Consider the following 27,712-nt stretch of genomic DNA (forward strand, 5'->3'; position numbering starts at 1 on the left):
CATGCAATGTAGCAAAATGGAAACTTGTTGTCTGCTACTGGGATTCAGAATACATTGACCCATTTAAAGCTACTATACAAGATATTGTTTTTTACTTGCTTCATTTACAAAAGGCTGGACTAGCGTTCACATCCATAAGATGAAATATAATTGCAGTGGCTGCCTGTCTACAAAACAGGCAACCGCTAATTTGTTCAAAATACCAGTCATTAAAGCCTTCTTGGAGGGACTCAAAAGAAGAACCTTCTCATTGCCCAGAGACAGGGTGGTTCTTCACACTAACCCTAAATTTCTCCCTAAAGTGGTTTCTGGTTTTCACATCAACCAATTTAGTTTCCATTTTTTCCCGCAACCAGATTAGGTTGCAGAAAAAGCTCTTCATACATTAGATGTTAAAAGAGCCCTTATGTTTTCTATTGATAGAAGTAAAAGAAATTCAGCAAAACTAAACAACTTGTTTGCCTTTCCACATCCTCATAAAGACAACCGTAAATGAATGTCAGGCATAGCCAGATAGATGGCAAAATGCCATCAAACATGTTAGGTTAAAGACAAAAGAACTTTACCTATTTCTACTAGGTTACACCCTACTAGGAAGAGGAGAGCTTCAATGGCTTTTCTAGAAACCATTCCCATAGCTGACATATGTAAGGCAGCTACATGGCCCATGTCTCATACTTTTACTAAACATTATTGTGTGGATGTTTTAGCACGCCAACAAGCCAAAGTAGATCAGGCAGTGCCACATACTCTCTTTCAAACAACTACAAACCCACATGTTAGCCACCCCTTTTTAGTAGGACTGCTGTACAGTCAATGCAGATGATGTTTATCTACAGCCACACAAGCCTCGATCGGAATATGTTACTTACCCTGTAAGCATCTGTTTGTGGCATGTAGTGCTGTAGATTCATATGCACTCACCCTCTTTCCCGGACACCTATGACCATTGCAGTTTTTCCCACTTTTTTTGCACATGGTCATCTCATTACTTAATCTTACTCTACAGTTCATTTTCACCCTCCTGCGGGGAAACAGTCTTACAATTGAGTTGATGCCCATGCGCAGAGTACCATATAAGGAGGAGTTACTGGGGGCATTGCCAGTCATTCATAGGCATCTCTTTATTACTTTCTGCCTTGCCTGCAGTGTTATCTCGCGAACTTGAGAGTCTACATTACCAAGCTCCATTGCAACATTGTATGTATATCGGTTAGCATCCGACGTCAGTTGCGCTAATCACGTCTTTGTTTTATGTGTACTGATTCTAAACACCCTTGCGGCCTTATTGAGGATTCCTGACTTGTTTAACTTTTCGGTCCCAGTTATTTTGTGCAGTTTTGATTATCCCTGTCGTCCCGTCCATTGTGTTGGGCCCTGCACTCATGGACCCATTGTGAGATTGGAATCTCTGTAGTTCAATCCTAAGTAAGTGCACTGACATTGTTTCTCTCTTGGTGTGCTTTTATTTTCATTGACATTTTTTTGAACCACCGTTGGGTCTAATTTACACAGTTTTTTTGTTGGGTATAATTAGACCACAGCCTGACCTTTGAATGGGCATTTTATATTTTGTCGCTATTCACCACAATTTCAGGTATTAGTATGTTTCAGGGTCATTAGACTTTTGTCCTGTCTCTGTTTGCATCACAGATTTGTTTATTTATATTGTTGTAGGACCATTTCTTGGCTTACGATTCTCTAGTATCATTATCTTTCTCTCATCCATCATGGAACTCATTGGGTAAGCCCACACTTGTCTTCCAGGTTTTTCCCTCATGTGCTCAATTGGTGGTGTATCTTTTTAATTTTCAAATTCTTTTTTCTTTTCCTTTTATCTAGGTTGCTTTCTACTAAATGTCCTTCTGGCACACTGCCCTGATTCTGGCACTCTGCAAGTTTACCTTTAAGCTGAAACGTTGACTTTCTGTTACATAATATGGATTGTCTAAATTGGTTCAAGTTGTACTTGTACATCCACAGTTGAACATGATTTTCTCAATTGATCTTTGGACATTATTTTGCTTCAGATCGGTCACTGCAGCCTATTCTGTATTATAAGTCAGTTTTTGGTTGCACCAGAACTCCTCGATTGTTTGGATTATTGTTTGTTTCTTTTGCTTTGAATTATTACAGAAATATTGTGAATAATTATGGTTGTGATTATTGAAATTTCTTTCTTTGAAATATGCTTTTGTGCATGTAAATTCATTTAATAAGGGAACATTATTCTTTGTATTTGTACACATTTGTTTGGCTTTCCTTGGGTTCTCTCTCTAATTTATTTTGTCTCTCCTGAGTTAACATTAACTTTTGATACAGTCCACATTGAAATGTTATGCCTGTTGGATATACGTAACTCTCTTGTCCAGTGACAAAGGCCACTTACTGGGTGACGTAACATGGGAAACTCGGCAAGCCCCTGCTCCAAGATCTAATAACCATGTAGGTCTCTTGTCTCTAGTGGTCTACAGGTAAAAGGCAATTTTTCCACCCGGTTTTCAGAATGCATCTCGAAGCCCAGGATTGCACATCCAAAAGTGAGCTCTTTGTGACATGGGACATAAATCAGGGAAAGCATGAGTAAACGGCTCAAGAATTTTCTCAAATCTGCCTTGCTGGTCATTGACTCTGGGAGTAAATTTCTCCATTGTGATTAGATGACATACACTGTTCTTCAAAAAATTTACCATCTGAAGTCTTTGTTCTTTCTGACGTTGGCTGTTGCTAGTCTAGCTGCCTCCAGCAGGTGTGAGATGAGACCACATATTGAAGTTAGAGAGCATATATGGTAACCTTCTAATTAACAACACAGGTAAATCAGTGGGTGCAATGGATCATTGAATCCCATGATCCACGTTTGTGTTTAAACAGAGGAGTTAGCGGTGCAGGATATGTTTGTCGCATAGGCTTTCATTATTCTAATGAGATATTGGATTTTAAGCGACAGAATCACCCACGGTGTGGGAGACTAAATCTAACCCACTGCAGGTGACACCTGTTACTCCAATCCGGGTTTCGCTCCGGCTAACTAGTACTGCCTCATCTCTATCCAAGGGCAGGGATGACTGGGCAGCTGAACGCATGACATAATTGGTTTCTCAGGGAAGCCGTGGTCACTCAGGTCTCATCCATTTCTTTCAGTTACATTAATCTCATATATACAATGACAAACAGAGGCAGTATATGTTTTAATAATGTTTTTAATGAAGCATCTGCATCTTAGATAGCAAAGCGTGAGCTGCAATAACCAGGACGACACAGCATGACAGTATTAAAATTGTGACAAGGAGAGTGAAGCATAAGAATAACGCTACCATATTGTCACTAAGGTCAGTAGACTAACTCCTACCTAGGCTATAATAGAGCACAGCGTGTTAAGATCTGATTCTGCCCTTCAGGTTTCCCTGGGAAGACATCATCCCCCATACCTGAGCAAAGGCCTGCGGTCTGCAAAACAGCAGTAGCAAAGCATTCGGCAATCAGCATACAGATGTGGTTCTCTGGCTGGAGTTTCCCTCTAACGTGTAAGGGACAGGTGTTTTTATAATAAAACAGCTGATGTTCTGAGAAAATTCCCTACGTAAGGATGTGTGTTTTCTATGAATGTCGGAGACTAAACTTATACCACGTTCACCGGCAGTGTACCTTGCTGTAGCCTTGGAAGAAGCACAGAGTGAGCAAGATTGCCTTGTTTGAGAACAGAGTGCTGGCCTGGGCAAAATAGCTAGATAAACAGAAAATAAAACAAGACCGTCAAAGTAGCTATTGTAACAATAAAGTATATCTAGGTTAGAGTGCACTACGGCTTGGTCTAGTGTGTTAAAATAACTTGCATGGAGCTATAGCTAAAATAGCTACACAAAATGTTGACAATCTGTATTGTTAGAACACACTTCCTAGTATGTGAGGTGATTTCATGCTGATGCATGTGTGATGCGCAGTAAACAACTAAATACCTAGTGCGTGATCACAGCATTGCTAGCAGAGACCACATGGTGATCCACATCTATCTACAGAGGACCCAAGTAAATCAAGAGGTGAGTGTGAGTGACCTCTTTACATCAAACAATGTCTAAGGAAGCTAATCCACCCCTAGTGGCGCAAATGAAAAATGTCAGCTAAGAAAACGTGTGGAAGTTGTTTTGTAGATCAAACACACCAATGTTCAGGACAATGATAACTACAGTACTTGTGGAGAAAGACTGGGTTGTGTAGTGATTATCTCCTAAAATATACTTTTCAGTTTGAGGGTAGCCATTTATGATGATACCATACCCAATTCTAGGACACGCACTGCAAGAATGAAAACAAACAAGGTAGAATAATTTTGATCATTGTGGCAGCCAAGCATGCATTTCTCATCCCCTTAGTGTCTACTGCCAGTAGAAGAGGAAGACACACATTTCTGTGGTAGTTGTCATCTGACAAGGTTTCAAGCTTTTTATGTGAAATAGCTAGTAGAAAAGTCCCCACTGCACAATGCTTTCCTATTTATGGTTTCTTGTCTCCTTATTTAATAATTATCTCAAAACTTGTGAAGAAATAAGGTTATCAGAGAAATCCTATGTCCATCGTTCACCAGCTGCTTTCCCCTTTGTGATGAAAATGGATCCTGAATTTGACTTCATAAGGCATAAATGTTTGCAGGAAGAAGAAAAAGTTGAACTGTTTAAGGTTATGAGTTTGGAAGTGAAGGTAATCACACTGTCAAGTTTACCCTTGTTTGCATCGATGTATTGCTCTGGTGAGCTCAGTCTTTATTCATAACAAACTTGTGTCTGAAGACAAGAGTATACGTGCCAAAGGAAAAGGCATGATTGTAGGCATATTTTGAGTCGTAGTTTTCCTTAACTTATGTATCTCCTGTTGATAAATATGTTGCTCAGAAATGTCCTCTTCACCTCGCTTGGCTGGCCCTTGTTGCCAACTCCCTTAGCTCTCCCCCTGTACCATCTCTTTTTCTTCTGCCATATCAGGGGTTATTGGAAAGGGTTTTTTAATAGTGAGCACAAACTGGCTGTTTGGTGCCCCTTTGATGGAAAATCTTGTGATGTCTGACCTAATACTAGTGTGTGGAGCACACCTCCCAAGAGTTTGGGGCAGTGGCAGCCCTCAACATTTTGAACAAGTGCAGCACCAGGGCTGGGGCTGCACATCGCCTTGTGCAAATGCTTTCTGGTGGATACTTCTAACTACAGAAAACTCACTTTCAAATATCCCATGGGCGCCAGATTAAATATGAAGATTTTATCATACTAGTGCTCCCAAGCCTTGGTACATTGTGTTGTGCAGCTTTGCACCACCCAGAAGTGACAGAGGAGCTACATATAAGCGATATTCATGAATCCTGATGATCCTGATCAACATTACGCTCATATCCCCCAGTAGGTCCAATTCCAAATGTCTACATCATAAGACAAAGAAGGACTCGACCACATTCTTCCCCAATGCTGACTCCGAAGAGAAGGCACCTGGTGTCAATGATGTCAGTCCTTCAACGTCTCTGGTCAGGGATTCTATTCCTCACTTGGACCTGACTCGCCCCCTGTTTCCTGGGCCACTGCAGCAGATTGAGGCCTTCAAAGAGGCTACGCTGCTGATTTTCAGTGCGCCTCCAGCTTGCTTTGGCATGCCTTCAGGACCCATGGAACAGGGGCCTTTAGTTTTCTGACCACTGGCGAGTTATTCCCCAGCTTCATCTGTCCCCTGGGATCCAATACTGGGCTTGCCTCGATCCCAGTACCAGATTTGACTCTGGCCTGAGGTCTATGCTGTTCCCTATCAGCCCAGGGCCAGCAGATGATCTGTTGTCGATGCCAGTTTCAAACTTAAACCAACTTCAGCTTGAGCTGGACTGATACTGCACTGTGAAATCACACAGCCGATCATCATGCAGCCTGACTCTAGCCCAGTCCTCTGCCATGTTGCAACTACCATCAGATGCTCCCTTATCTTTTCGGTACTGACTCAGTATTGATCCTATGACAGAGCAAGAAGCACCCTAGGATGTTAATTGTGATGTGGATGACTTGCCCTCGCCCTCATACTGATGGTGTCTTATACATTGATTTATGGAACACTAGTAGTTGTGATCTCTCTCCTGAGACAGAGCTTGACCTCCCAATTAGGCCACCAATGGAAGAAAGCGACTCATTTACAGTGGTTGTTCAGGGGGCAGCTGAGGCATTAGCATTGCAGTTAAACTCCTGAGACCAGAACAAATGTTCTGACAGAAATTATCCAGCCTGCTTAGCAGTATCCGAGTTCTTGCTTCCTTATAATGTTGACTTCACAGATAATTTGATGGCTACTTGTTCAAAGCTTTTTTCATATCCACTTTTGAATAGGCTTGCAGTCAGACATCACAGACTGGTGACCTGGCCTTCTCACTAAACACCCCACCCCTAAGAGTGTTTTTGTACCAGCCTCAACTAGTAAGATGAATACAAAATAAGTTCCTACCCCTTCTCAGGTTAGGGAATCAAAGAGGATTTTAGCCATTGCCATGTGCAAATGTTCCTGTGCAAGTCTGTCACTGCTGTCCTTAAAAGCAACTTGCCTGCTGAGCTGCTACAGATATGCCCTTCAGGACTTGCCCAGTGAAATCTTGCAGGCCATCTCTTTGGCCCAGATGATATGTGAAGGAGAGGACACGGCCAGATATGTTAACTGCCCAGCCTTACAGATAGTAAATGTGGACTGAGTCTCTATATTGTGAAATTTGTATTGGTCTACTAAACAGTCCTGCTATATTTGTAGGAACCATATAACACAGTGTGTGCGGAACTCAGAAGGTGGAGGAGGTTGACACTTTTTCTATTTTCCCCACCACAAAAAGGACAGGACTCAGGCCTATTCTGGGCTTTCCAACCCTGGTTGCCTTGCTGTGGAAGGACAAATTAAAAATGCTCATGCTGACCAAAATCCTGTCTGCTCCAAACCTGGACCTATCCTCTGCCAACACTATTAGCAAACCCTAAATGATACTTTTGGTTCAGACTCAGACCACTTTCAAATTACTGAGGTGATAACACGTGAAAACAACCACAGCAGTGAGGCAGCCAGTGGACTCTTCACATCCTAGAAACTAAAACTGTCCCTCAGGGCCAGACCCCCTCCAGGCGGTTTGGAGGAAGGCAGCTGAGGTGTTGAAATTACCCCACCCTTCAGTGGAGGCAGGGTCTAACATACTCACTGAGGTCCTACAGCATAGGTTCCACTGCTTCTAGTTAAATATTTTTTCCAGCAGAAAAGCCTTACCAAAGGTAAGTAACTTGTTCTGGTGGACACTTACCTGCAGATTTCTCACCGTTTAATTCCTGCACCACACCAGACTGGATCTGGAAAAAACATAAATTGGCTCTTGGTTGCTGGCAGGTGACATCATTTATCTCCATCATGGATATATCCACCCCAGACATGATGACACAAAGCCAACTTATGTGCCACTTTTGTACATAGATGTCACCACCTTTTTTTGTCATACTCTTTGGGGTGGCTTCGGAACTCCACTCTTAACAATTAGTCCTTAACAAGTGTTTCCCCCTCCAAATTTACGGATATCGTGGCAGGGTTGCAGGGATGAGGCTTCAAACCATATGAGCTGCTTAGAAAGTAGATGCTCGTGATCGAATGACGTGTGTCTATCTGGGGACCAAAGACAGCCCTGTTACAAATGCTCCCTGATGCACCTGAAGGCGTTTAGAGAGTTTGAGGCTAAACTTAAAACAACTGAACACCAGAAACAAGACTAGTATTTCTCCAGGACACCCTTGTTGAGTAAGTCGAAGTATAGGGCATCTAAGAACCTGTAGAAAATACACGAATGCAATTCCTCAACTTTCAGATTGTCACCCCATGTCATGCTTCCCGGCTTCGTCATGTTCCTCCATTAGTTGATGCATTCTGGCTGGAATGGACTAAATGACAGCTGTATTCCTTCTGCTGCCACCTGTCCAGCTCTGCGGAAGATCAAGAACAACCTGCCCCAATTCATCCTAATGGCTCATGATTGGGAAAGAAGAGTGTGATACGTGAAATTCCTAAGCATGATCATCTGCCCTCTGTTTAGGCTACCACTTCAGACGGACCTCCTGTTCTAGCAACATGGCAGGGTATATCGTCTCATTGTCCACAAGAGTGGTGATTGTTATCATCCTAGCTGTCAGGTGCTACACCACAAAATCCATCAATGCTGAGCTCAGACCAAAAAAACCTATGCATGCTTAGTCCCACAGGAACTTTTGATTTGAATCCTCTCCACTGACCCTCCACCTTTGGGAGATACTGCTTTGGTATCTGAGGAGTTCGCAGTAAGAGAGTATCCCTTAGAAATTATACTACTGAAATAAGTAACTTGTTCTTCTGTTGTATGCTTATTAGCACATATGCCTCACCTTATAAGGGATACTCTCTTACTGTGAACTCCTCATGTGCCCTCCCACCTTCCCATTCTGTTGGATGGCCTCCTTTTATCATCTCCATCTTGGGACTTTTTTAGATAGGAACATTGACACCAGCACTTGTGTACTCCACTCCAGAGAGCGCATAAACAGAGAAGACAGGAGAATTATGTCCCCATGCAGGAATGGCACATATGTAAGGTTTGTTTTACTTTATTACTTCTGGGGCAGTTTGGATTCAGTGCAGAACTGCACAATGCAACATGAGCATTGCTGGAAAATATTCTCTACATTCAGTCTGGTGCCTGGGAGATATTCTAAGGTCAAGAATCTGTGGTTAGATATTGTCTACCAGAACGAGTATTACCAAAGGTGAGTAATGAATTATTTTTGATCAGTTTGTCCATTTACGGCTACTGATAGTTTTTAGGATGAAGATGCAGGCTGAAAAAGGGAGGTCGGAAGGTCGTCTCTAGAAATAGTCCAAGATAATGCTATTAACGTTGACTTTCATTCTTTCTCACTTGTTTTTATGATTGCCTCAGCATGACAGTCCTTGTGTTCCTCTCCTCGGTTGTAAGGAAACGGTAGAGGATAGAGGTGCCTTGCACAGTAAAGAAGCTGACCTAACAATGAATGGCCAGGGCATGAATTCCCAGCAATGGTAATTAATATTAGAGAAAACTAAATATGCAGTAAGGTGGCGGAAAGCATTCAACGCATACCTCTAAATTATTATCAGATAGTGTTTGCACAGTTTTCGAGACTCATTCCACTGCTTCAATGGCAGCCTCACATGGGAACATCACCTATGCTGGAAAAGGATGCTACCACTACCTTTGTATCGGTCTATAAAGTTATAATGTATTGATTAACTCCATGACATGATATGTCAGCTGCACTCTTGATCATTGGCAATTCATTAGCACAAACTGATGGAGAGAACATCATGGTAATGATGGTTTTACTCATCCGATATGGAGACTCTATGTACTGCACTCGTTAAAGTTTAAAGATAAGTGTAAAAGCTAAGGACTTGTTTTGAGAGGTTTTCAAGAATGACATGAATTCATATTATCATTTTTTCTTTGGATTTTATTAGAGATTGCCATCACCTAGGAATCCAAAACAACTTTGATTATAAGCGTTTTTTGAAGTTCGCTCGAGTTTGTGATGTAGGAAACAAAAAGCACATCTGCACAAGAGACAAGGTAGGCTATATTTGTGACAGTACATTATTATTATTGCAATCCAATATTACCACTGTTTTTAGCTGAAAGTGCTATTCGGGGAGCTCTTGGGTTTTTCAGTTTTTTATAATTTTACCCTTCAACTGTATTTCATATTGCTAATTGCTTCCATGAATGATGGCATCTAAATACTTTGCTTAACTTGGTTTATTTAATTTTAAATGTTAAAACATACCATCTCCTACATCTTAGGTTGGTGAGGAAATGACATAGAAGATAAAGCCATTTTTTCTCTCTCAAAAACCGCACACCAGGTTTGTTCACCAGACACACAATGTTTGTGGTCGTTTGGCCTGACCTATCTGTTGAAAATGAGGGCACTGCCTTTAGAGAATGTCTGTTCATGAGGTGCATTCCACAGACTTGTGAGTTGCACTTGGGTTATTCTAAGTACTCTTAAGTAGTATGTACATTTAATAGCCAGGAAGCTCAGGAAGTGGGACTTGTCCGCATGAAAGCTTTGAATTTCTTTTCTAGAGGCCTGGCTATCTTCTATAGCCAAAAGTTCCCAAATACAACAGCTGGCCAGTCGGTCTTTCTCTGAATGTTCTGCTTGCCCCACATTATCAAGATGGACTACAGAGGGGTACAGCAATAAAGACTTGTCTCCTAACAACACCCCCCTTGCCTTTTAGGGAACTTCGAGATGAAGCTTAGGGTAGCAAGACTCCTAGCATCAGTTTCCCTAGGCAATGATAGACCTTCACTGCATATGTTCTCAACTGCATTTGGATCTCATCCCAGGATTTGCGTACTTTGGGCTGTGCCACACAAGGTACAGAAGGGACCCCATCAAATCACAACCCCTCCAAGCATACATTGTACTATAAGGTATCCCATCAGGGATTTTTTCTCTGTTGGTAGCACCGGTACGCAATAATTTTATGTTGTGCTTTCTTTACTGAAATGTGTCAAATAGTCTTGCTAGGTCTTTAGGAAGTCTTGTCCGACTCCTTTTTTCTTAGGGTGCACCCCATCTCCTCTGATCTTCTTTAGCCTGGCTGTCTTCCTGGGGGAATAACTGCCAGGATGACCTTGTACTACTACTAAACAAGCTTTATTTTGGTTAAAGAAAACACATAAAAGCAACATATGAAATAGATGTGAAAATATAATTTTTTGTAGATCTATACGATTCGTACAGTTGCCAAGGCACTTTGTGCAGAGGTACATAAGATTAACCTTGAAGACATTCCTTGGCTACATTGCATTAGTTCAGAAATACAGCTCCAGTGTATATAATGCTAGTGATACCTACCTTCTCAAATTACTTTAATTTGCCCCCAGGTTGGCAGATAAGCTAGTTTCACCCAGTCAAAAGACTCCATGCTACTGGGTGAAAAATAAAATACTTGAGTTTCGTAATAAATGCCATAAAAACAATTAAAAACATGGTAAAGTCATCTGTAGAGCAGCAAAACACATTGAACCAATGTTTGTAGCAAAAGCTAATCTAGCTATAAAGACTAAATATATTGAAAGAAAATCCCCATATGATTATCTTTGGGCTGTGGCAGCCAGCGAAGAAGGGCTCCCAACAAAACATTTTCCTAGGGTGAGTACAGACAACAAAAGCCTTTAGGGTCTGCCATGTTAGACTATTCCCCCTTCCATGTAATACATAGGCTTTTTTCCAGAAATAAGACTCAACCCCTCCCCCCCCCCATCCCTCACCTCCCATCCCCACAACACCAACCCCACCCCTGTGGATAGATTTAAAAGGCCCTTGCATTGTATACTAGATTCACATCTCTTGTCTGGGGCTAAAAGTTGTCAGGAGTTTGTCCCTGGTCTGCCATTCACACCCAAGAAACTTTGCCAGTAGCACAGATGGTACCAGTGCTGTCAGTGTCCGTTTTCAGATTCTCAGGGCCTCTCTGTACCCTCCTACTCCCAAATTGCAGCAGATTGGTGTTACCCACTTCCGTCTAGCACTGGCATAAGTCAGGCAGAAAAACAGGAAGTGTGCAGTAGATTCCTCTGATGTGAAGCAGAATGGGCAAGTAGAATTGTGGGTGGCAATTTCCATCCAGAATATAAGGTGTTAAAGGGCAGAGAACTCACCCTAAACTGGAAAACAAAACGCTTCCTGTCTGATTAATTGCTAATCATATCCAAGTACGGTTCATAGGAATAGCTTTATGTTCAAGGAACACTTCCATACACCTCAGCAGGCAGGAGGCTGTAGTTTCCTTGTTCACGCTTGTATCCCAATAAAGATGCCTTAAGTTCCTGCTTTGTGGGAATTGTATTAACGTTTCCCTGTAGCCAAGGCAAATATATCCCCAATTTCGGAAAAGTAAAATGCAAATAATGTACCCAGAAAATGTTGTGATAAAATCCAAGTCGCTCACCTCCTTCATGGCTTCATTATAAATAGCAAGAACAGGAGTAGTTGCTAGTCTTCTAAAATGCTCTAAGCCCAGCCTTCCAATCCAATCTGATTGGCAATGTCAGGGTGCTCAGTGGAAACAACAATGATTTAATAATTATTCTCCACCAGTAATAGAGCTTTTCTAGGAGTATACCCCTTCAGTTCTGCTCCATAGAGGGTAGATCCCAAGGCCTTGGCATTAAGTAAGTGCAATGCAGGCAGCAATGCTTTGGAAGAAGAAAAAATATTTTTGCAATCCCCCTTTGGATCTGTTTTAACTACAAACAACTTTTATAAGTCTGGGTTAACCAGGTCATATTTGATCATTTTACCCCAATGTAGTCGAACTCGACTATCTTTTCCAACATACACCACCCAAGTGAAATGGTGCCCTTGAAAGTGGAATGGGTCATTAGGCATATTAATTGTTTTTGTACAATTTACTACTAAGCCATGCATATTGCAAAAGTCTACAAAGGAATTCATCAAAGTCTGGCGCCCCATTGGTGTCTTTGACACTAGTATTGTATCATTTGCGAAGAGCAGAAATGGCACTTCAGCACCAGCGCTGCTCAGAGCATCATGGACACAACCCTCCAGATGTGAAAAATACATTGTTCAAAAATAGCGTGAGCAGGGTTGGTGTCATGATGCAGCCTTGGCGCACACCTTGATGTACAGGGAATTCCTCTATTAATTGGCCCTGCGCACCCCAGCATACTTGTGCTGACATATTCTGATGGTGAGGCATGGTAAGATACCGGATATTGTTTGGGATCCCCAGAACAGACCACAAAGTCTACCAGGCTGCCAGATGATCAAAGGCTGATTTTAAGTCCACAAATACCACATAAAGGTTCCACCTACCCAATTTAACAGTTTTCCATTAAAGAGTCCAAACTTTAAATACCTGATGGATTGTGCTTATGTTAAGCCTGAAGCCAGCCTGGCTAGGAGATAAGATCTTATTATCCACAACCCAGCTGTTGAGCTTGTCCAGGACTTGGTGACTAAATATTGTTTGCAAACAATCAATCAGGCTAATTGGTCTGTAACTAGATGGAATATCACAACACTCCTTCCTGAAGGTTAGCATTATTTCTGCGCCCTGCCATGACAAAGGATGGCCTTGTATATATTTGAGATAATGTGCTTGTCATGGTTATCTCCTATCAGCCACTTATTGAAATGCAGGAGTACTTAGTTTGCCCAATTTTCACAGACTGATGTAGTGTATATAATGCACGTAGTAGAATTGTGATTTGTTTAGTAATCAGAATTTTACCTTGATGTCATCAAAGCTCCTGATCTGACCTCCCCTAATTAGTGAGCCCTGCAGGAGGCATTTTTTTGTCAAGGCATACTTGGTATCAATCATTCTTTATTGTTAATAACATAAAAGCCATGACTAATAATAAAACCTAATAATAAAAACTAACCCAAACTATTACTATAAATAATTTATAGCCTCAAATAATCAGTCAAGTTTAAAGCAAAGAGCTAATTCTCTTTACCTTCCTAAAAAATGAATAATATAATTCAGAATTAGCTAGAATACTTAAAAGCAAATAATTTTAATTTTAGTACAATTAGTTCTTAAAACTACTAAATGTTGTATTTTATTATTATAATAAGACCCTGATTTAAAATAGAAGATCTTAAGTACAAGGCTTTACTTTCAGAAGTAACAGCTTTGTTATAGCTGTGGATTTCTAATCAGCCTTTATACATACATACAATCAGATTTATAAAGTTCACTGCTGCCAAATTGGTCTCCCGGTCTTTATATAATTGGCTACATCATAAAATATCAGTTCCATTTCACTACTATAAGAATCTAGATTATTTGAGGTGGATGTCTACCTATCTCAAGGAATAATCATAACTATTATTAGGTGTTAGAACTGGCAGCACTTGGCGTGGTTTTTCCTGTCTTTTTGTTTTTGACCTCCTGTTTTTGATTCTGTTCTGGAGTTCGTTTTTGCTGGTTTTAGGTGTCTGGGCACTCAACTACTGCTGACCAGTGCTAGAGGGCAAGTGTTCCCTGTATAAATTGTGTTGGTGATTGGTTTATCCACTATTGACATTTTATTTACTAGTAAGTCCCTGGTATAGTGCACCAGGTGTGCCTGTAAATCAAATACTTCTAGTGGGCCTGCAGCATTGATTGTACTACCCACATGAGTAGCCCTGCAAACATGTCTGAAGCCTGCCTTGCAGTGTCTATGGGTGCAGTTTTAAACTGCCATGTTGACCTGGCAAGTGCACCCACTTGGGGATTGCCTTGAAATACCTTTTCCATGTAATGTTCTATTGGGAGAAGATAGAGATGTGGATTTTGGGGTCTCTGAACTCGCAATTTAAAAAAAAAAAAAAACATTTTTGGGTGAAGTTGTTTTTGAATTGTGAGTTTGAAAATGTCACTTTTAGAAAGTGGGCATTTTCTTGCTTAACCTTTCTGTGCCTCTGCCTGTCTGCTAAATACACGTCTGGGTCAGGGTGACAGTTGGGGTGTTTGTGCATTCACTCTAGACAGTCACACAAAGGGAGCTGAGGGGTTCCGTCCATATCCTAATGGCCCATCACCAGTCTGATGGGTCTACCTGAGCTAGAGTGGTGAGAGGCATTGACACTTGCACTTGAATAAGGCAATGTCTGTCCTCACACAAAGCAGTCTCCAATCATGAATGTCAATTCACCAAAATGCCAGGGGTAGCGGAAGTGACATCACAAGCCATTTGACCTTTACTTTTACTCACACACCGCTCAAATATACTCACATTTTCTCACACACACACACACACAAACACACTCCCACCTGCAAGCATGCACACAACATAGATTTGAAAGCATACGGACGGTCATATTCCAACGAATTGTACTCCATTCTTCATAATACTAATAGTGAATAATGTAGCATTATTTACTATTAGTGTCATAAAAAAGGACAAAATAACAGTGGAAGTAGAGATCCAACAGAGGTCCATAAGGATGAGCTGCTTATGTGCTGTTGGCACTGATTTTTCCACCTCTGAGATTAGGGGTCACAAAGGTAGTGGCAGGTGTCGCAAGGGACAAGCCAGAGGACACAGATGTAACCTCTAAATGACGCCCATGTCTCCAACCCCCCGGACGGTGTCTGGGGCCATGGCAGTGAAAGGCAGGGTCTTGTGCACTACAAAGACTTCTCTTCGAAGTTTGCCTCCTTCAGAACTGGAAATGGATGTAAGTACTAGACCGCTGACACCACATGGTTAGAACACTTCTGGTCTGTGGTCGTTCTGCCAGGAAGAAGAGCTGGATACCGTAGGAGGGACTGCAATTCTGTCTGTTGTTTTCTTGTGCTGGTCTGGGTGCTTGCTGCTTCTGTTCCGGAGTGAAAAGGACTGGCTTAGCTTTCTACATCCTGCTTTTCAAGGTTCTCCACAGGCTTGATCTAAGCTTGTCTCTTGTTAAAAAGTCTCAGGGTCATCAAAGATTTCACCTGTCGGTGCCTGTGCTCTCTTGCTGAGAGACCTGACTTGCCAAGTGGTGCCAAATCCAGATCCCAGGCCCTTTGGGAGTGAGTTCTGGTGTAACAAGGAAGAAACTAGTACTTCCAGAACAACTTCAGAACTGGCGCCGTGTCAAGTTGACTTTACCTTTTTCTCCTCACCAACACACACAATCTGCAGTGGCAGTGTGCATGTGTTCAATGAGGGGTCCCTCAGGGTGGCACAATAGATTCTGCAGCTTTTAGGCACCCTCCCTGGCCACAGAGCCCTTGGTACCACTGGTACTTTTTACAAGGGACTTAGCAGTGTGCCAGGGGTGTTCCAATTGTGGAAACAATGGTACAGTTTAGGGAAAGAACACAGGTTTCGGGCCTGGTTATCAGTATCCCAGCACACACCCAGTCAAGTTAGCATCAATATCTGGCAAAAAGTGTGTGTGTGTGGGGGGGGGGGGGGGGGTAACCATAGCAAAAGGGGAACTTTCCTACACACTCCCCTCCCAAACAAAAGAGGATGAGACTAACCTTTCCCAAGAGAGGCTTCATTGTCTAAGTGGAAGCACCTAGAAAGTCCATCTGCATTCCCTGGGGAGCAACCTCCTGCTAATAAAAGCAACAGGCTGGTTACGGCCATTATCAGTGGTTTGGGACAGGACTGAACCTATCCCATATTCAGAGGTATCTGTCTGCACAATGAAATGCTTAGAGTAGTTTGAAGCTTTGAGAACTGGTGCTGAGCAAATTCCCTCCTTCAGGGTGTCAATGGCCTTATGACACTAACAGTCCAGTTTACTTTCTTGGACATCTTCTTAGGGGTAAGCTCTGTGGGGAGGGGGGGCACAATGGATCTGTACCCCTTCACAAACTTCCTGTAATAACCAGTCAAGCCAAGGAAGGCCCTGACTTGAGTTGGGGTTTTAGGCACTTCCCAGTGCAGAACTGTCTGTCTGGATCTTGGGCTGTAAGGGTTGCACTTGGCCTCCATCTGCAAGGTGGCCCAAGTATACAACAGTGCCCTGCCCTATCTGGCATTTGGATGCCTTGATAGTGTGGCCTACAGCCTGCAGAGCCTACACAACCTTCCCCAGGTGGACCAGGTAATCCTGCAGGAGGAGAAGACAGCAATATCATCTAGATGTCCTGCACTGAAGGACTCCAAGCCAGCAAAGACTTGTTTAGACCACTTTTGGATGGTGGCAGGGGCATTTTTTAAACCAAAACAGTGAACTGAAAATGCACACCAGATGGAGAGAATGCAGTGATTTACTTGCTCCTGGTGAAATGCAAATTTGCCAGTACCCTGCAGTCAAGTCAAAGGTACTTTGCTGCACCTAATTTGTCTTTCAGCTCATCAGCACTTGGAATAGGGTGAGCATTGATCTTGATGACAGAGCTGAAACCTCTGTATTCCTCACATAACCTAATTTATTTTTTTCCACCCTCTGGATGAGGTTTGGGGAGTAAGACCACCGGGCTGGCCCATGGACGGTCAGAGGGTTCAATAACTCCCAAAGTCCAGCATCTTGTTGACTTCAAACTTGATGCTCTCTTTAACTTCATCAGACTGCTGATAAATTTTGGATTTGACAAGCAAGCTGTCTCCAGTGTCCACATGGTGGGTTACACCAGTGTGTCTGTCCAGGGGTTAAGGAGAAGAGCTCTGCATATTACTGTAGGACTTGCCTGCAATGAGCCTGCTGTTGGGCAGTGAGAGTGTCTGAGGAGACCACTCCATGAACTGACCCATCTTTAGGGTTGTGAGAGAGGACGTCAGGGAGCGGTTAACTGTTTCCTGATCCTCATCAGTAACCATCAGCATGGTTACATCAGGCCTGTCACAGAAAAGCTTGAGGCAGTTCACATGGATCACCCTTTTAGGTGTCCTGCTAGTGCCCAGGTCTACCAAGTAGGTGACTTCCCTTTTCTTTTCTAGGCTAGGGTAAGGGCCACTCCACCTTTCCTGAAGTGCCCAGGGAGCCACAGGTTCCAGAACCCACACCGTCTGTCTAAACTCCACCAGTTGCAGACTTTTGGTCATACCACTGCTTCTGGAGCTGTTGGCTGGCCTCAAGGTTTTTGGTTGCTTTTTCTGTGTACTCGGTCATCCTAGAGCCGAGACTTAGTACATTGGTAGTGGAATTTGGGGGGGGGGCTTTATGTGGGCACCTGCCTTACCACTAGCTTGGCAGGTGGCACAGGAGCTGCAAAACTCCTTCACCTTTTGAGACATTTTGCAACAATAAAAATGTCTGGCTAGTCTGTTCCATGTCTTAGTTTGGCCCAGATGCCCATCTAGGGGGATGACCTGGTAAAGTGAGGATGAATTCCCTGAACTGTTGAGGTACTACCAGTCTTCTGGTTGTACCAGGTTTGGGGTCTCTCGCCTCAGTGTACAGGAGTCCCCCCTCCCAATAGACCCTGAGGGAGCCACTGACATCTACCTTCTCCTGTGCAGCTGCTTGCTGCCTCAAGCCTTCACGAGTGGGATAAGTTCTGTGTGCCTGCCATAGCTGGTCCCTTGAGGGTCCCCCTGGGCCCAAGGCTCTACCTGGTAAGAATCAAGTTCCATGGGCCCAATTCCCTCAGAGGATGTTAAGACTTCTTCCTGAGAAGTGGAGCCTGGTGTTTTTTGCTGTACAGAATCTGGTCCCACAGTCTTCCTGCCCTTTCTCTAGAAAGGTTGGGCCATTATTCCAAGCTCCATTACTTCTTTTTCACCCTATGCTCGGCTTTGTGCTCTAGTTTTCATACGCACCACCTCAGTGATTCCCAGCATCGCTGCATGGGTTTTGAGTTCTACCTCAGCCCAAGCTGAGGACGCCAGGTCATTCCCTAGCAGACATTCAACTGGGATTGCAGAAGAGACCACTACCTGTTTCAGGCCAGTAACCCCTCCTCATTCTAAGATCACCATAGCCATGGGATAGGCCATTGTCAGCGTGGGTGACTGGGTTTCATTGTCCAGCCAATTATTGTCCTGGGGAAAACAGTTTTTCTGTCACCATGGTGACTCTGGCACCTGTATCCCTCTGGGCTTCTGCCTTAGTCCCATTAGTTAAGGGGATGCTGTCTGTATTTGTTTATATTAGGTGGCCAGACAGCAAAAGTGGCAACATCTACCCCACCCTCAGAATTTAAAGTAGCTTCAGTGTGAACCTTGATTTGCTCTGGGCACACTGTTGCTCTCACCTGGAGACTGGCTATACCAGAGATAGGTGGTGCAGTACTAGGGGGGATTCTTTTTAGGACAGGCCAACCCTCCAGTTTGGTGTTGTTCTCTTCCAGGGGATCCTCATCAATAGTCATAAACATTGAATAGTCATAAACATTGAATATTCCCGCCCTCGTGCGGGGACCCCGGAGCATACATAAAATACACACATACAAAAGTATGAAATATGCACGAAAAATATATATATAGCATTTTTAGTAGACAAATTTTCATACTCAACTCATATACGTGTGTAAAAAAGCAATGCAGACTATATTCATAAACAGGCTAAAATGCTTTATTTGTATGGAGTTTTTTTTTTTTAAACAGTCCTTTTCAAAATTATAATAAGAGAAAAAAACTTTCCAAAGCCCCATAGCTGGGCCCAGGGAAAGAAGCAGTAGCAACATCAGTGAAAAAAAGAGAAAAAACTACATTGAAAACAATGGAGCATTATTAGCCAATAGGCTGCATGCAGGTTAACACAGGAGAACCATAAAAACTCTGGCACCGTGCCTTAAAGACCCTGAGAACCTCCAGTATCCCACCATGCCTCAGGGGTGAAGGAGAGGTGACAGTTGGTTCACAGTTAGGTCAGTTATCTTTTCCAGCTTCTTCTGAGAGGATCCTGGAGCATTGAGCTCTCAGTTTTTCTGAGTTTTTCTCAGAAAAATACTTCAAAACAGAGTTTTTTCTGCTTTCAGTCAACATTTTACACCTTTGTCTGAGTAAAGAGACTTTATTCTGACTGAAAAATGCCTTCTCTTTTTGTGAAGTGCCCTTCTTGTGGGAAAAAGAAGGCCCAGTCAGACCCACACACTCTGTGCATTGTGCGTTTGCCTCAGAGTCACTGCCCTGACACTTGCAGACACAGCAAGAACATGTCAAAGAGGACTCTGAAGGACAGGGAGAAGATCAAACTTCATGGCCTTCATGAGAGGCAGAAGACATCGTCCTCTTCACTTCCCAGGCAGCCAGCAAGCCATTCTCAGGAGAGACGGGCTAGATCGACGTCAGCAGGTAGGAAGTTACCTGTTTGTTCCCCGTCGACGTCATCGCTGCCACCGCATCGCCATAGAACGCCGGCGACGGCTACCTGACCGGCGTCGAAGGATATGACGTCGAAGGAACATGGCCACCACAGGGGCAGATCTCCGTCGACGGCAACCCACCGTTCGACGTTGAGCCAGCACCGGCGTGCCCATTCGCCGTCGAAGGCCTCGCACCTCCCGACGGCACGAAAGACGACGTCGAAATCGCCTCAACAGTGAGAGCAAAGACATCCGCCTTTGACAGCCCATCACTCGACGGCGAGGCACACGACGTCGAGCAGGTCGCGGTCAAGGGATTGCCGGTCACCGTCGAGACGCTCGACTTTGAGACCAGAGCAACCCACGTCACTCCCTTCGACGTTGTTGCAACTGTCGACGTCGACACAGGTTTTGCCTGTCTTACAAGGGGAAGAGCGTTGGCTACCGCTGGCGGATAAGCCCTCCCCAACATCTACGATGGTCTCCATAAGGAGTGGTTCATCTGGGCGGTCGAGAGCCGCATCGTCTGGGCATGTCTCGCCCATCAACTTGTCGCCAAGATGGTTGGAGGAGCCTCAATAGAACGACTGCCTCCCCAGACTCGCAATACTCGAGGATGTACTCACCTTCGGCTTCTCTCCCGAGAACACCATCACCAACAGCGCGGGCAGGACGGGCTCGTTCTGCTTCTCGCCAGTCGACCACTAGGCCTAGAGGCGCCGCTACCACATCTTGGAGCAGGTCACGCTCCCAGAGAAGATCTACTTCACAGTCACGCCGTCGCAGAAGGTCTCCTTGGTCATCGTCGGGGTCCTCAGTTAGAGAGTACTCCCCTACACTAACGGATTCTCCACCAGCTAGAGTTTCCCCGGTGGACAATATCACAACCTTTAACGAGGTGCTTCTCAGGGGAGCAAAAAAGCTGAATATAGAGGTCCCGGAACCTTCAACCTCCTCATCCGTGATATTTGAAACCCTGCAACATAGAGCGGTTTCAAAGAAATTGCTACTGCTGGGGCCTGGTCTTTTACAACCCACCATGGACACCTTTTTAGCACCAGCCACCCTCAGATCAGCTCCTGCTAGGATCTTGAAGAAATATAAGGCACCTGAGCAAGATCCCTTGTTTCTCAGGACTGATCCACCGCCGGACTCAGTCATATTGGCCGCATCCCGGAAGACGCACTCAGTGGCGTCACCCTCCACGGTTCCACCGGACAAGGAGAGTAGGCACCTGGACTCTCTGGGGAGGAAGATGTGTGGCACGGCGGCTTCCATGATGAAGGTCTCCAGCGCCTCCGTGCTCCTAGGCAGATACGAACGTTCACTCTGGGACTCACTGAGCAGGTTCACAGAGAAACTGCCTAGGGAGTACAGGCAGGATTTTCAGGAGATCCTTCAGGAGGGGTGTCTGGTCTCCAATCAGGTCATCAGTGCAGCAGCAGATGCGGCGGAATTAGCAGCACATGGTTACGCGCATGGGGTTTGTGCGAGAAGGTCTTCCTGGCCGAGACCGACCGGATTGAAGCAGGAAGCGCAGCAGCGTATCGTAAACCTTCCGTTCAAAGGAAACTCGCTTTTTGGAACCCATACAGATGAGGAGATGGTGCGTATGAAGACGGAAGTGGACACCATGAGAGCAGTGGGCCTGGAGAGAAAAAAGGACTACAGGCGAAGGTATAGACCTTACGACGGGGCCCTTTTCAGCAGAGGGTTTGAACCCCTCATTGGTCCCAGAGGCCACAACAGAGACAAGGGCGTCCACTTTTCCAATCTCGTAAGACCACGAGAGACCCAGGGTCAAGCAGACCGCAGCAGTCCACACCCAAAGCTCCTGCAAAGCAATGAGGACTTGCTTCCCTTAACACTGTGCACCACTCCGGTGGGGGAAAGTATCACAGCGTTCATTCACGAGTGGCGTGGCATAACAAAAGACAAATGGGTGCTCAACATTGTAGAGAAAGGGTACTCTCTTTTTTTCCGACAACCTCCTCCTCACTTGCCACCAACCAAATGCAGTCGGGCTCACATGACCCTATTACGCAAAGAGGCTCATGCCCTTTTAAGGAAAAAAGCAATAGAAAAAGTCCCAGTCGCGCACAGAGGGAAAGGAGTATACTCCCGCTATTTTCTGGTAGCAAAAAAAGGTCGAGAAGGAGTTTTCAGACCGATTCTGGACTTACGACTACTGAACAAGTACATAAAAAAGCAAAAGTTCAGGATGCTGGCTCTCCACCAGATTTTCCCTCAGCTACATCGAGGAGACTGGATGTGCTCCATAGACCTGCAAGACGCGTACTTTCATATCCCGATCATTCCCAAGCATCGGAAATTCCTACGCTTCTGAATAGCCTCCCAGCACTATCAGTTCAAGGTGCTTCCATTCGTCCTAAAATCTGCCCCTCGCGTGTTCTCAAAATGCGTAGCAACGGTAGCAGCGCATCTAAGGAAGCAAAAAATCTTCATTTACCCATACCTAGACGACTGGCTACTAAAAGCCTCCTCTCCGGAGCAGGCGAGAAGCCATCGGGACATTGTGCTCAGTGTTTTCAGATCTCTAGGTCTACAAGTCAACTACCAAAAGTCCACCCTAATTCCAACGCAAAATCTCCACTACCTGGGAGCAATACTGAATACAGAGGTCGCAAGAGTGTATCCTTCGGAGGAACGACTATTATCAATAAAGAGAAAGTGTCAAGACCTTCTGAAGTCCGACGCACCTACGGCCCGTCAGGTGACATCTCTACTGGGTTCCATGGCCTCGTGCATTTTCATTGTCCCGAATGCCAGGCTACATATGAGGCCTCTTCAAGAGGCGCTGGAAAACAACTGGAACCAGAGCACAGGCCGCTGGGAGGACAGAATGCGTCTTCCGATAGGAGCACGACAATCGTTACAATGGTGGATGCACAGACCTCACCTGTCAGTAGGAGTTCCGTTTCACCAGCTAATCCCGTCCGACACTCTGGTAACGGATGCGTTGCTTCAGGGATGGGGAGCTCATCTGGGTTCCCTTCAAGCTCAGGGCCTGTGGTCTGACAACGAAAGAGAGTACCACATCAACCTGCTGGAGCTCGGTGCAGTTCATCTGGCTCTCAAGTCTTTTGCTCTATCGATTCAGGGAAAATCTCTTCTAGTGCAAACGGACAATACGACGACAATGTATTATCTGAACAGACAAGGGGAACAAGATCCCTTCCCCTATCTCGGGAGTCTCAGGCCATCTGGCATTGGCTCTTAGCGAGGGGAATGTCTCTTACAGCAGTTCACCTACCAGGGCAACAAAGTGTGGAGGCGGACTTCCTGAGCAGAAATCTCGAGGACGCCCACGATTGGGTTCTTCACGACGAGGTCGTCAAAGACATCTTCGCTCAGTGGGGTCGGCCTCAATTAGATCTCTTCGCAGATGAAGAAAACAGGAAATGCCCAGACTTCGCGTCCAGGTTTTACCGTCCGGGGTCTCGAGGGAATGCCCTGTGGATCGACTGGTCAGGGATATTTCTCTACGCTTTTCCACCGATTCCCCTCATACCTGCGGTGATCAACAAACTCTACAGATCCAGCACCAGAATGATTCTCATAGCTCCACAATGGCCTCGTCAGTTCTGGTACACAGATCTCCTCAACCTATCAGAACAGCCTCACAGGAGGCTGCCGTGCTGACCGGATCTCCTTTGCAGGCTGGGAGGCAGGATACTTCACCCCAACCTTCCCTCTCTGAGCTTGACTGCGTGGCTCCTGAATTCCTGCAGTATGGGCACCTACGCCTCTCGCAGGAGTGCATGAACATCTTAAAGGAGTCCAGACGACCTTCCACGCGACGTTCTTACGCTTTCAAGTGGAAGAGGTTCTACATTTGGTGTCGTCAGCAAGGTCAGAATCCTATACTGGATCAGGAGGAGGTCATACTGTCTTACCTACTCCCTTTGGCAAAATCGGGTCTGCAAGTGTCATCAATTAAGGTACATTTATCTGCCATTACAGCCTATCGTAAGTCACCTTCTCAGGAATCCTGTTTTACAAGGCCAGTAGTCATGGATTTCTTAGAAGGTTTGAAAAAAAAAATTCCACCCTTTCGAAAACCCTCCCCTCCATGGGAGCTAAACATAGTACTATCGAAAGTCATGGGCCCTCCTTTCGAACCTATACACAAAGCCTCCTTGCAACACCTCATGTGGAAGACGGCTTTTCTGGTAGCCATTACTTCTGCGAGGAGGGTCAGTGAAATTCAGGCTTTGTCCTCCAAAGAACCGTACACAGTCTTCCACGAGAATAGAGTGGTTCTGCGAACTCATCCATCATTCTTACCGAAGGTGGTGTCAGATTTTCAGATCAATCAGACTATTTCACTACCAACTTTTTTCCCCAATCCGGATACTCCGGCGGAGAAAGCTTTGCACTCCCTGGATTTGAAAAGAGTACTAAAATTTTACTTGGATATAACCAAACTATTTAGACAATCTCACCACTTATTTGTAAATTACAGTCATTTGAGAGCAGGCGAGGCAGCCTCAAAACGAACCATATCTAGATGGATAGTTTCATGTATTGTTACTGCGTATCAATTGGCTAACAAACAACTACTTACTAGGCCGAAGGCGCATTCGACAAGAGGAAAGGCGGCTACGGCTGCCCTCCTTAATAATGTTCCAATCTCGGAAATTTGTAAGGCTGCTACATGGAAGTCTGTACATACATTTACTAGGCATTACTGTTTGGACTCCGATACCAGAGCAGACACCCAAGTTGGGCAAGCATCTCTGAGAAATTTGTTTGCATAATACATATCTCTTCCTGCACTTCTAATAGACAGTCCGCAGAGTTAAGGGATGGGCTTGCTAATCTATTCAATGTTTATGACTATTGATGAGGATCCCCTGGAAGAGAAGGATAAGTTACTTACCTGTAAATCTTAGTTCTCTTCCAGGGGTATCCTCATCAAAGTCATAAACAACCCACCCTCCTACCCGGACGCAAGTCTCCTAGAAGTGCAGGACACACTATCATTCGAATCTGCTGCACAAGTTGTCACCGTAAAAAAGTACTGACCTAACTGTGAACCAAGTGTCACCTCTCCTTCACCCCTGAGGCATGGTGGGATACTGGAGGTGCTTAGGGTCTTATAGGCACGGTGCCAGAGTTTTTATGGTTCTGTGTTAACCTGCATGCAGCCTATTGGGTAATAATGCTCCATTGTTTTCAATGTAGTTTTTTCTCTTTTTTCACTGATGTTGCTACTGCTTCTTACCCTGGGCCCAGCTATGGGGCTTTGGAAAGTTTTTTTTCTCTTATTATAATTTTGAAAAGGACTGTTTAAAAACAAAAAAAAAAAAAACTCCATAGAAATAAAGCATTTTAGCCTGTTTATGAATATAGTCTGCATTGCTTTTTTACACACGTATATATGAGTTGAGTATGAAAATGTGTCTGTTAAAATGCTATATATATATTTTTCGTGAATATTTCATACTTTTATGTGTGTGTATTTTATGTATGCTCCGGGGTTCCTGCACAAGGGCGGGAATATTCAATGTTTATGACTATTCAATGTTTATGACTTTGATGAGGATACCCCTGGAAGAGAACTATGATTTACAGGTAAGTAACTTATCCATTCTGTCTACAGTTGAAACACAAGGCCTTTTTGGGATCAAACTGTTTGCCTTTGTACCCATTGGAAGTCTGTGAAGAGGCTCGGGCCCATCCTCCTACTCATGTTCTTGGGGGCCTTTAGAAGACTATTTGTATCCGCAGGTTCCTCTCCACCCTTCCGCTGGGGAGGCTTTGTAACCCCTTTCTTTTGGTCACCACCAGTGGAAGTCTTGGTCACTCTAGCCTTGACCCAGTGGTCTGCCTTCTTTCCCAATTCTTGCAGAGAAATTGGACCTAGGTGTACCAGATATTGATGCAACTTGTCATTGAAGCAGTTACTTAAGTTGTTGTTTCATGAACAAGTTATAAAGCCCATCATAGTCATGCACTTCAAATCCAGTTACGCAACCATCCAGTGCTTTCACTGAGTAGTCTACAAAATCAACCCAGGACTGACTTGAGGTTTTGTGAACCCTATGAACCTAATTCTATACTCCACAGTGGTGAATCCAAAGCCCTCAATCACGGTAACCTTCATGTAATCTTAGGATTCAGCATTTGCACCAGTGAGTGTGAGGAGTCTATCCCTACACCTACCAGTGGACAGTTTTCAAAGGAGAGCTTCCCAATGAGAACTGTTCAATGTTTTGGTTCCACTGGCCCTCTGAAAGGCTGTGAACCACTTGATGTCATCACCTTCCCCATACTTGGTGGCAATCCTTTTGGGGATGCTAGGGGTGTCAAAGTGCTCTCTGTCCCTAGGTACTAAGTTGCTGCCACCATTAATTGGTGCTAGGCCATTTCTGATCGCTCCCTTTCTATAGTCTGGAGCTATCTCTTCAAAGCTAATTGGCCATCCCTGCTAAAAGGAGGTCCTCTTCACTGAGGCTGCCCTCAGTGTTCCCAGAGGAACTAAAACTTCCCTGTGGGAACTCCAGATCCTGTGAGTACCATCCTTGGAGTCAGGTGTGTTGGGGCCCTGTCCTCCCTAGTTAGGTTAGGAGGAGGGAAGTTATCCTCCTGATCCCTAACTTCTTTCCCATCTGAGGGGCGGTCTTCCGCCTCAGTAGGGTGTTCCTTTGCATACTCTGCCAAGAGCTCCTGGAGCTTAATCTCGATGGGGTTGGAACCAGTTTTATTCTGTTTAAGTCTGCAGAGGGACCTTAGCGCTCTCATCCTAAGATGGAGGTAAGGGGTGAGGTTGAGTTCCACAACCATATCTCCGGTGCTGCTCATTATGTTACTAAAGTTGGGAATTTCTTTTATGAACTAAAAACTACTTCTAGTTACTTACCCCTAATTATGGTAACTTTTAAATCTTAAAAATAAATGCTAAGGGGGAGTTAACCAAGGCCCTAACAGGACTTTTAAAATGTAGAAAATTGTTGTTTAAAAAATCAGTTGAATCTAAAGGCAATTTTAGAACTTACTCGTGTGATCAGATATTAGCTGAGTAGTCCAGCAAATGCAGTTGTAGATCCCACCTCTGATCCGCCAATGTGGGAAACTGTCTCTGTATATATTATACTAAAATGAGGTATAATGTGCACATAGTCCAGGGGTTCCTCAGAGGCTTAACAGAAGCTCAAGTAGATTATACTAATGCTCTCTTTTGTGGTAGTGTGGTTGAGCAGTTAAGCTTATCAGAGGGTAGTGCAAAACATTTGTTGTACACACAGTCAAGGAATGAGGCACACACTCAATGACTAACTCCAGGCCAATGTTTTTATATAGCAAAATATATTTTGTTGCTTTATTAGTCGAACCGAAAGGTCTTTGTTGCAGGTAAGTACAGTTGTCAGTAGGTATCAAACATACATATAAAATGTACTTTGTTTAGTTTTTGCAGATAAAGTAGTTTACAACTAACACTTTTCAATTTCAAAAGTCGACAGTGCATTTTTTTAATAGGAACCAATGCAGTCCTAGTGAAGGAAAAGTGTTAGCTCATTTAACAGGTAAGTACTTGACTTAAGATCCCAGTCTTCTGGGGTTAGGATTTCCACAGGTCAAGGTTCAAGTTGACCCCAAAAGTGCACCACCAGCAACAGTGGGCCAGCAGGGTGCAGAGGTCAAAGTTGGCATCAGAATTTCCATGGAATCCTATGAGGACTGGGGGTGCAGGTTGCAGGTATGTACCCGCAGTTTCAGGACTTAGGCATGGGGGGGGTTAGGTCAGCACTGGGGAGCCACAGGTCAAAACCAAACACACACACACCCTCAGTGGCACAGTGGGGCTGCCAGGTGCAGGGAGCAACCACAATGCTCGGCGGCCAATGCCTTTCAATGGGGGGAGACCCCAGGGGTCACAAAAGATGCTGCAGGCTGAGTCCAGGGGCCCGGTTCTGGAAAACCA

General features: G+C 44.4%; 1 protein-coding gene across 1 annotated transcript in view; it reads left to right on the plus strand.

Annotated features, from left to right (window-relative positions):
• Window positions 1-27,712, plus strand: part of SAMHD1 (SAM and HD domain containing deoxynucleoside triphosphate triphosphohydrolase 1) — a 1,157,401-nt gene that overhangs the window by 443,659 nt on the left and 686,030 nt on the right. The window contains exon 11 of the mRNA XM_069243902.1: window positions 9,508-9,616. Coding sequence (XP_069100003.1) covers window positions 9,508-9,616 — 109 coding nt within the window. The remainder of the gene's footprint in view (window positions 1-9,507; window positions 9,617-27,712) is intronic.

Source organism: Pleurodeles waltl, chromosome 7, assembly GCF_031143425.1.
Source record: "Pleurodeles waltl isolate 20211129_DDA chromosome 7, aPleWal1.hap1.20221129, whole genome shotgun sequence".
Lineage (NCBI taxonomy): Eukaryota > Metazoa > Chordata > Amphibia > Caudata > Salamandridae > Pleurodeles > Pleurodeles waltl.